This window comes from Mustelus asterias, chromosome 29 (assembly GCF_964213995.1).
Source record: "Mustelus asterias chromosome 29, sMusAst1.hap1.1, whole genome shotgun sequence".
NCBI lineage: Eukaryota > Metazoa > Chordata > Chondrichthyes > Carcharhiniformes > Triakidae > Mustelus > Mustelus asterias.
Window position 1 is genome coordinate 5,262,812 of NC_135829.1, and position 11,194 is coordinate 5,274,005.

The 11,194-nt window shown below is 48.7% G+C and overlaps 1 protein-coding gene across 1 annotated transcript in view; it reads left to right on the forward strand.

The window, feature by feature from the left end:
- ttc23 (tetratricopeptide repeat domain 23) overlaps positions 1–4,254 on the forward strand; it is a 72,345-nt gene extending 68,091 nt beyond the window's left edge. Inside the window, exon 12 of the mRNA XM_078199998.1 lies at positions 2,832–4,254. Coding sequence (XP_078056124.1) covers positions 2,832–2,958 — 127 coding nt within the window. The 3' untranslated portion in view covers positions 2,959–4,254. The remainder of the gene's footprint in view (positions 1–2,831) is intronic.
- Positions 4,255–11,194: the final 6,940 nt, after the last annotated feature.

The window sequence follows — 11,194 nt, forward strand, 5'->3', positions numbered from 1 at the left end:
AGGGGATTTTCACAGTAACTTCATTGCAGTGTTAATGTAAGCCTACTTGTGACTAGTAAATAAACTTATTTATCTTACTGTGGGAGGAAACCGGAGCACCCGGAGGAAACCCACGCAGACACGGGGAGAACGTGCAGACTCCACACAGACAGTCACCCAAGGCCAGAATTGAACCCGGGTCCCTGACTCTGTGAGGCAGCAGTGCTAACCACTGTGCCACCGTGCCACTTGTATTGTAGCCTGTCTGACTGCCAGCATTCTCAAGTCGCGCTCCAGGACTTCAGCTGACGCTCCAGTGTTGCACTGTGAGACCTGCTGTTTTTAAACTTCCCATTCGGCTGGACAGCCGGATCCCATGGCAGTCGAGGAGGAGCAGGGCCGCTTTCCCGAGTGCCCTGTCCACCTCCCCTCCCGCCAACCAACCCCCCCCCCACCACCACCGCCCACTCCAGCCGCCCTTTGGAAACAAAAACAAATTTATCGGTTATTTTATCTCATGTGCTGTTTGTGAGTGTGCGCATTGGCAGCTGCATTCTCCCAAATGGCAATAAGGAATTTGATTTGATTTGAATTATCATTGTCACATGTATTAACATAGAGTGAAAAGTATTGTTTCTTGCTCGCTATGCAGACAAAGCATACCGTTCATAGAGAAGGAAAGGAGAGGGTGCGGAATGTAGTGCAGCATTATTACAAAAGTTGAAAAGGGTTAAGAATCATAGAAACCCTACAGTACCGAAAGAGGCCATTCGGCCCATCGATTCTGCACCGACCACAATCCCACCCAGGCCCTACCCCCATATCCCTACATATTTACCCACTAATCCCTCTAACCTACACATCTCAGGACACTAAAGGCAATTTTTAGCATGGCCAATCAACCTAGCCCGCACATCTTTGGACTGTGGGAGGAAACCGGAGCACCCGGAGGAAACCCACGCACACACGAGGAGAATGTGCAAACTCCACACAGACAGTGACCCAAGCCAGGAATCGAACCCAGGTCCCTGGAGCTGTGAGGCAGCAGTGCTAACCACTGAGTTTAAGAGTAAAAGATGGAATTTGGGGCTATGCTGGGGAGGGCTCGCAAGAAGTCTCCACGTTCCGGCGCCATCTTTACTCTGCAGAGCTAGAGAGCAAAGTGGAGGACAACAGAAAGAGGGATAGACCTGGGTTTAGTTGGAAGCCGGGCGTCACAGAGAGATTGCAGACGGGCTGAGAGTGACAGTGCATGTCGTAGCTATAAGCAGCGGCAGTAGCAAGTGTTTTTATTCGGCAGTGGAATGAGACTCAGAGCCGGGTAAAAGTTTCTTGAGTTATTTCATAGTGGCCTTGGACAAAGTTTGTTTCATCCCAGCGATCACGTTCCTCGCGTTTGGCTTCCACGCCTCCTATTGTTCAAAATTCAGTAGTTGGCGTGACACGATCAAGAGGAAAATGTTACAGGCTCCTGATGTTGCACATTGCAGATGTTACTGACCACCCAGAGAGAGACTCTGCTGATGTAGGCACTGCCTGAAACGACGCTTGGTCACCCAGATTCCCGTGTGTCGTAGCCTGGCTCCAGCTAGGGCACAGACTTGTGGTACTAGGATTGTGCCCAGATCTCGTGGGCCAGGAAACTTGCCAACCACTCCTGCTCAAAGTGCGGGAGCATGGATGTCAGAATGGACGGCAATGCCCATGCCAACCCCTCCCCTCCACCCCTCAGCCTGCCCAAGAAGAATAGCCCCTAGGCTCTCCTTCATGCGAGCTATAATTGACAGTAGCCACTTGTGAAGGGTTCAAGAGAAACTGCCATCAGACTTTGGGGAGGGTGGATTGGCCATGCTAAATTGCCCCTTAATGTCCAAAGATGTGCAGGTTTGGTGGATTGGCCGTGCTAAATTTCCCCTTAATGTCCAAAGATGTGCAGGTTTGGTGGATTGGCCATGCTAAATTGCCCCTTAATGTCCAAAGATGTGCAGGTTTGGTGAATTGGCCATGCTAAATTGCCCCTTAATGTCCAAAGATGTGCAGGTTTGGTGGATTGGCCGTGCTAAATTTCCCCTTAATGTCCAAAGATGTGCAGGTTTGGTGGATTGGCCATGCTAAATTGCCCCTTAATGTCCAAAGATGTGCAGGTTTGGTGAATTGGCCATGCTAAATTGCCCCTTAATGTCCAAAGATGTGCAGGTTTGGTGGATTGGCCGTGCTAAATTTCCCCTTAATGTCCAAAGATGTGCAGGTTTGGTGGATTGGCCGTGCTAAATTTCCCCTTAGTGTCCAAAGATGTGTAGGTTTGGTGGATTGGACATGCTAAATTGCCCCTTATTGTCCAATATGTGTAGATTAGGTGGATTGGCCATGCTAAATTGCCCCTTATTGTCCAAAGATTTGTAGGTTAGATGGATTGGCCATGCTAAATTGCCCCTTATTGTCCAAAGATGTGTAGGTTAGGTGGATTGGCCATGCTAAATTGCTCCTTAGTGTCCAAAGATGTGTAGGTTAGGTGGATTGGCCATGCTAAATTGCCCCTTAGTGTCCAAAGATGTGTAGGTTAGGTGGATTGGCCATGCTAAATTTCCCCTTAGTATTCTAAGATGTGTAGGTTAGGGGGATTAGTGGCGTAAATATGTGGGGTTACAGGGATAGGGTCTGGGTAAGATGCTCTAGCGGAGAGAGTCGGTGCAGACTCAATGGGCTGAATGGCCTGCTTCTGCACTGTAGGGATTCTCTATGAAATCATTCAGCACATGCAGGGAAATGAGAACGTTGGACTGGGAAGAATGCCTTCTGGCTTGTGTTGGGAATGTATTATTAAAATGTTTGTTGTTGGCATCTTTCAACAGGTCCCCCGAGGTGGCTGTGACAGAAGGGAAAACCGGGGCAGATCACTTAAAGCAGAGACCTGCATTTTGTGCTGTGGTTCCGACACACAGTATATCGGGAGGGACTAAAGCAAATATCTACGATTGACTGATGGATACAGAACGTTACACTCGGATGGAACCCAGCACCCTGGCCCTTTCCTGCCTCCCTGCAGAAGAACTTGGATGCCATTTCTTTGATCATTGTTGGCTGTGCTTTCAGCTGCCTGAGACCCAAGCTCTGAAATCGCCCCCTCCCCAAAAGCCTCCACCTGTCTACCGTCTCTCCTTTAAGGCACTCCCTCCGGTGGCACAGTGGGTTAGCACTGCTGCCTCACAGCGCCAGGGACCCGGGTTCGATTCCAGCCTTGGGTCACTGTCTGTGTGGAGTTTGCATGTTCTGCGTGGGTTTCCTCCCTCCCACAGTCCAAAGATGTGCTGGTTAGGTGGATTGGTGTCAGGGGTATTAGCTGGGCAAATGCACGGGGTTACGGGGATGGGGCCTGGGTGGGATTGTTGTCGGTGCAGGCTTGATGGGCTGAATGGCCTCCTTCTGTACTGTAGGGATTCTATGATTCTATTGACAAAGGATGCTGGCTCAAACTTTACTGTTCTTTGACTGTGCGGAGTCTGCACATTTTCCCCGTGTCTGCGTGGGTTTCCTCCGGGTGCTCTGGTTTCCTCCCACAGTCCGAAAGACGTGCTGGTTAGATACATCGGCCGTGCTAAATTCTCCCTCAGTGTACCCGAACAGGAGTGTGGCGATTCGGGGATTTTCACAGTAACTTCATTGCAGTGTTAATGTAAGCCTTACTTGTGACACTAATTAAAAAACTTGACCAAGCTATTCATCACCTGCCCTATTATTTCCTTAGGCTGGCCAGGCATCAGATTTTCTCCGTCAGCTCTCCTGTGGGACATTTTATGACACGGTGCTAAAAATATAAATGTTACTTTCATCTGTATATTTTTTTTTACATTTGCTGAAATTTATTACGTGTGTGAGCTCAGAATAAAACCTGAAAATTCACGTTGAAGGGAACATGAAGCAGTTTTGAATGAGGTTTAACATGCTTGTTTTATGTAGGAAGTCCCATGTTGGAATTCCGATGGTGGCTGAAGACAAGACCAGATGTGGCAATGGCAGGTTGTTAATGATGAATGAGAGTTGATGAAATGTAAGCCAAATGTTGTTAAGCATTTAACTCTACGCAGGTTCCTGATTATTTTACTACTGACTTCTACTTCTCACTTAACTCCCGTGCCAAGTAATGTACACAATTCAGTGAATGAAGAGAGGCACTTTGCAGCTTGCAGACACATAATTTACACAGAATACACAGCACAACTGATCCAGGCCCGCGTTTATCCACCACTCAAGTTTCCTCCCAGTGCAGCAGTGAGTTAGCACGCTGCCTCACAGCGCCAGGGACCCGGGTTCGATTCCCGGCTTGGGTCACTGCCTGTGCGGAGTTTGCACGTTCTCCCCGTGTCTGCGTGGGTTTCCTCCGGGTGCTCCGGTTTCCTCCCACAGTGCGAAAGACAGTGCTGGTTAGGGTGCATTGGCCGGGCTAAATTCTCCCTCAGTGTACCCGAACAGGAGTGTGGCGACTAGGGGATTTTCACAGTAACTTCATTGCAGTGTTTATGTAAGCTTACTTGTGACACTAATAAAATAAAATAAACACGCCTAACGCTCTCAGTAAAACCCGCATCCTTTCTCGCTCACAGGGTTAATCTCCTTTCCTCAATTGCATCCATGTGATTCATCCCCACCATCCCCTGCACGAGCAAGTTCCACATTCTCGCCACTCTGAGTAAAAAGGATTTTGCTGAATTCCAACAAAGAACAAAGTACAGCACAGGAACGAGCCCTTCGACCCTCCAAACCCGTGCCGATCATAATGCCCTAACTAAAAAAAACCTTGCCCTTACTCAGTCCATATCCTTCTATTCCCTCCCTATTCATAAGTCTATTCATTAGTGTGACAAGTAGGCTTACATTAACACTGCAATGAAGCTACTGTGAAAATCCCCTAGTCGCCACACTCCAGCGCCTGTTCGGGTACACTGAGGGAGAGTTTAGCATGGCCAATGCTCCTAACCAGCATGTCTTTCGGACTGAGGGAGGAAACCGGAGCACCCGGAGGAAACCCACGCAGACACGGGGAGAATGTGCAAACTCCACACAGACGGTGACCCGAGCTAGGAATCGAACCCGGACCCCTGGCGTTGTGAGGCAGCAGCGCTAACCATGCACCCATCCAGATGCCTTTTAAATGTTGCTAATGTGCCTGCTTCCACCACCTCCCCTGAGAGCAAGTCCCAGGCACCCACCACTCTCTGCGTGAAAAACATCCCCCCGCACATCTCCCTTAAACTTTCCCCCTCTCACCTTGAACCTGTGCCCCCGTGTAATTGACACTTCCACCCTGGGGAAAAGCCTCTGACTATCCACCCTGTCTGTGCCTCTCATAATTTTGTAGACCTCTATCAGGTCTCCCCTCAGCCTCCATCTTTCCAGTGAAAACAATACTAGTTTATTCAACCTCTCCTCATAGCCGACACCCTCGAGACCAGGTAACATCCTGGTGAACCTCTCTCCAATCTTCCCTGCTATATTTCTAAGCCATTATCTCATTGTCACTGGGTTGAATTTCACAGGGCCACATGCTGTTAAAGTTTATTTATTAGTGTCACGAGTAGGCTTACATTAACACTGCAATGAAGTTACTGTGAAAATCCCCTAGTCGCCACACTCAGGTGCCTGTTCGGGTACACTGAGGGAGAATTTAGCATGGCCAATGCACCCTAACCAGCACGTCTTTAGGACTGTGGGAGGAAACCGGAGCACCCGAAGGAAACCCACACAGACACGGGGGTGAACGTGCAGACTCCGCACAGACAGTGACCTAAGCCGGGAATCGAACCCGGGTCTCTGGGGCTGTGAGGCAGCAGTGCTAACCCACTGTGCTACCATGGCTTGGCATTTTAAATATTGTGATAAGTTTGCAAGCTTCATTCTTATTCAAGCTTTGAAATTAAACCGTGGACGACTGGAGTTCCTGAGCCTTGGGGAACCTGGCAGCTAAACCAGGTGGAGACTGACGCATCCCGGAGGTGAGTTCCTCTGCACTTACCGAACGATGCAGCGTGCAATACCTGGGAAAAAAACCCATTCATAGACACGGCCTGTCCCCAGCACGGTTCCTCTGCAGTTACCTGTGCGGGATCCAATCTGCTTACCTGGGAACAAACCCCATTAAAGGACATGCCCTGTCTTCAGTTCACAACTCTTCCAATTCTCCCCCAATTTTCACCATGAGGCTTCCATTTCCTCTTAATCTCCCCTGCCCCAAGTCCTCTGACCTCCTCCTCACCTCTGCTGTACAAGACATTGGTAAGGCCACACTTGGAATACTGTGTGCAATTCTGGTCACCCTAATATGGGAAGGATATTATTAAACTAGAAAGAGTGGAGAAAAGATTTACTCGGATGCTACCGGGACTTGATGGATTGAGTTATAAGGAGAGGCTGGATAGACTGGGACTTTTTTCTCTGGAGCGTAGGAGGCTGAGGGGTGACCTTATAGAGGTCTATAAAATAATGAGGGGCACAGATCAGCCAGATAGTCAATATCTTTTCCCAAAGGTCGGGGAGTCTAAAACTAGAGGGCATAGGTTTAAAGTGAGAGGGGAGAGATACAAAAGTGTCCAGAGGGGCAATGTTTTCACACAGAGGGTGAGTGTGTCTGGAACAAGCTGCCAGAGGTAGTAGTAGAGACGGGTACAATTTTGTCTTTTAAAAAGCGTTTAGACAGTTACATGGGTAAGATGGGTATAGAGGGATATGGGCCAAACGCGGGCAATTGGGACTAGCTTAGGGGTTTAAAAAAAAAAGGGCGGCATGAACAAGTTGGGCCGAAGGGCCTGTTTCCATGCTGTAAACCTCTATGACTGAATTTTCACCCCCCCCCCCCCCCCCCATCCTCCACCCCGAGGCTTCTGGCCACTTATTTCTCCCCACCCCCGTCCCACTCTTTGTGATAGAGTGCCAATAAATAAATTCTCCAATTTAAACCTTTTTTTGGCCATTGATCTTTTGCAATTTCTGTGCGCTTAATGAAAAGTAATTTCATAATGTTATACACGTGATTCGGGTTAGCTGATTGAATATTGTAGTTTACAACTTTTTATTTATTCATGGGACATGAATGCTAGGTCAACATTTATTGCCCATCCTAATTGCCCTGGAGAAGGACGTGGTGAGCTGCCTTCTTGAACCATTGCAGTCCATGTGGTGTAGGTACACCCACAGTGCTATTAGGAAGGGAGTTCCAGGATTTTGACCCAGCGACAGTGAAGGAACAGTGATATATTTCCAAATCAGGATGGTGTGTGTTGGAGGTGGTGGTGTTCTCATGCATCTGCTGCCCTTGTTCTTCTAGGTGGTCATGGTTGCATGTTTTGAGGGTACTGTTGAAGGAGCCTTGGTAAGTTGCCACAGTGCACCTTGTAGGTGGTACACACTGCTGCCACTGTGAATTGGTGGTGGAGGGAGTGGATGTTGAAGGTGGTGGATGGGGTGCCAATCAAGCGGGCTGCTTTGTCCTGGGTGGCGTCGAGCTTCTTGAGTGTTGTTGGAGCTGCACTCATCCAGGCAAGTGGAGAGTATTCCATCACACTCCTGACTTGTGCCTTGTCGATTGTGGACAGGCTTTGGGGAGTCCGGAGATGAGTTATTCTCCATAGAATTCCCAGCTTCTGACCTGCTCTCATAGCCACAGTACTTATATGGCTAATCTAGTTCAGTTTCTGGTCAATGGTAACCCCCAGGATGTTGATCGTGGGCAATGGTTAAATCTCCCTTGTTGAAAATGGTCATTGCCTGGCACCTGTTTGGCGTATGGGGTTTTCACTCTGGGTTTTCGCCTCTCCCTGGAGATCACATGGTCTGGAATGGGGGGGTGGGGGTGAGTTAATAGGTTGTGATGAACAAAGCATCGTAGCTGTGAGGGACAGCTCGGTGGATAGGATATTAGGTTGTAGATAGGCTGGAAAATTGGGCGGGGATCCTGGATTCAGGATTCAATCCTGGACCGGGGAGCGGCGCGGGCTTGGAGGGCCGAAGGGCCTGTTCCTGTGCTGTATTGTTCTTTGTTCTTTGTATGTGTTCCTCACTGCTTATTAACCCAAGCCTGAATGCTGTTTAGATCTTGCTTCATATGGACAAAGACTGATTCAGTATCTCAAGAGTTGCAAATGCTGCTAAACAGTGTGCAATCATCGGCGAACATCCCCATTTCTGATCTTGTTATGGAAGGAAGGTCATTGATGAAGCAGCTGAAGATGGTTGGGCCGAGGACACTACCCTGAGGGACTCCTGCAGTGATGTCCTGGAGCTGAGATGACTGACCCTCCATCCACCACAACCATATTCCTTTGTGCCAGGTAAGTAGTCTCACAACACCAGGTTAAAGTCCAACAGGTTTATTTGGTAGCACAAGCTTTCGGAGCGCCACTCACCTGATGAAGGAGTGGCACTCCGAAAGCTCATGCCACGAAATAAACCTGTTGGACTTTAACTTGGTGTTGTGAGACTACTTACTGTGCCCACCCCAGTCCAACGCCGGCAACTCCACATCATGGTATGACTCCAACCAGTGAAGAGTATTCCCCTGGATTCCCGTTTGCTTCAGTTGTTCTGGGGCTCCTTGATGCCACACTCGGTCAAATGTTGCCTTGATGTCAAGGGCAATCCCTCTCATCTCACTTCTTGAGTTCAGCTCTTCGTCCATGTTTGAATCAAGGCTGTAATGAGGTCAGGAGCTGGGCTTCCCAGGACAAAAAAGGTCTGAGAATGTACAGCTGATTATGCAATGAGGATTGAGTTGACTGAATACTCTGAAATTCTTTGCCTTCTCCAAAGTTTCAAGTTTATTTATTAGTGTCACAAGTAGGCTTACATTAACACTGCAATGAAGTTACTGTGAAAATCCCCTAGTCGCCACACTCCGGCGCCTGTTCGGGTAGACTAAGGGAGAATTTAGCACGGCCAATGCACCCTAACCAGCACGTGTTTCGGACTGAGAGAGGAAACCAGAGGCACCCGGAGGAAACCCATGCAGACACGAGAACAGTTCTGGTCACTATTATAGAAAGGATATTATTAAACTAGAAAGAGTGCAGAAAACATTTACTAGGATGCTACCGGGACTTGATGGTTTGAGTTATAAGGAGAGGCTGAATAGACTGAGACTTTTTTCCCTGGCCCGTAGGAGGCTGAGGAGTGATCTTATAGAGGTCTATATAATCTAATACATGATCCAATAGTGATATATATAATACAACCCATTACAATCTCCCTCTCCCCGATTTATTAGTGTCGCAAGTCGGCTTACATTAACACTGCAATGAAGTTACTGTGAAAATCCCCTAGTTGCCACACTCCGGCGCCTGCTCGGGGTACACTGAGGGAGAATTTAGCACGGCCAATACACCTAACCAGCAAGACTGTGGGGGGAAACCGGAGCACCCGGGGGAAACACGCGCAGACACGGGGAGAACGTGCAGACTCCACACAGACAGTCACCCAAGCCGGGAATCGAACCCGGATCCCTGGCGCTGTGAGGCAGCAGTGCTAACCCACTGTGCCACCGTGCTGCTTACAAGTGAAACTACTGCAAGTCTTAAATATTTGATACAACTTTTCCAACTTCTTCATACGAATTCTGTGGTGCTGCTATTCTGCAGAATTTCAAGGACGTACAGGGAACAGCTGGTACCTTTCAAATTACAGGGGCGGCACGGTAGCACAGTGGTTAGCACTGCCACTTCACAGTGCCAGGGACCCGGGTTCAATTCCTGGCTTGGGTCACTGTGTGGAGTTTGCACGTTCTCCCCGTGTCTGCGTGGGTTTCCTCCGGGTGCTCCGGTTTCGTCTCACAGTCTGAAAGACGTGCTGGTTAGGGTGCATTGACCCGAACAGGCGCCGGAGTGTGGCGACTAGGGGAATTTCACAGTAACTTCACTGCAGTGTTAATGTAAGCCTTACTTGTGACCAATAAATAAACTTTTAGATTTGAAATACTTCAAAGCCATTGTCTCCATGGTAACATGACATTATACTGCAGCCTAACCCATGAAGTACTCTTTGTAGCTTTCTGAACGGACATATTTTCCAATCTAGTAATCTAACAATATTCAGCAGTGGCCTTTCAGTGAAATAGCGGTGGATTAGAGGAAATGTCTTCACTTATAAATGAATTTCAATGGGCCATTTGTTCCACGCTAAACATTGCTGTCATCAAGGCGGGGCTCAGGAACGTAGCAGTGCTTGTGCTTCTCCCAGTCTCTCCCCAGAGTTACGTGCGAATGCTGGGAAAATCTCCATGGAGATTATCATAGAATCATAGAATCCCTACAGCGCAGAAGGAGGCCATTCGGCCATCGAGTCTGCACCGACCACAATCCCACCCAGGTCCTATTCCTGTAACCCCACACATTTACCTTGCTAATCCCCCTGACACTAAGGGGCAATTTAGCATGGACAATACACCGGTGGCACAGTGGTTAGCGCTGCTGCCTCACAACTCCAGGAACCCCAGTTCGATTCCTGGCTTGGGTCACTGTCTGTGCAGAGTCTGCACGTTCTCCCCGTGTCTGTGTGGGTTTCCTCCGGGTGCTCTGGTTTCCTCCCACAGCCCGAAAGACGTGCTGGTTAGGGTGCATTGGCCGTGCTAAATTCTCCCTCAGTGTACCCGAACAGGTGCCGGAGTGTGGCGACTAGGGGATTTTCACAGTAACTTCATTGCAGTGTTAATGTAAGCCTACTTGTGACTCTAATAAATAAACTCTTTTTTAATTTACCTAAGCCGCACATTTTTGGAATGTGGGAGGAAACCGGAGCACCCGGAGGAAACCCACGCAGACACGGGGAGAACGTGCAGACTCCACACAGCTACCTGAGGCCGGAATCGAACCCGGGTACCTGGTGCTGTGAGGCAGCAGTGCTAACCACTGTGCCGCTGTGCTGCTCCCTGAGTCGCAGTTAGATGTGGAGTTAAGCCAACGAGTTAGCCTCGACTGCATCAGTTGATAGCTTAACAATTCCTACACTCGTCGTCCCAACACCCCAGTGAGTTAGACTGCCAATTTCGTGTCTGATTTGGGACAGTTTTGGTTCATGTCTCGAACTATTCCATAAACTCGCAGTGAAGGGAAAAGCCCATGGCCTCAGTCTGGGATGCGTGGAGGATGAATCACTGAAAATATTTTTACATAGTTGCTGTTTGTGGGACATGAATGTGTAATACAACAATTCAAATTAAAATAACCGGATCCTA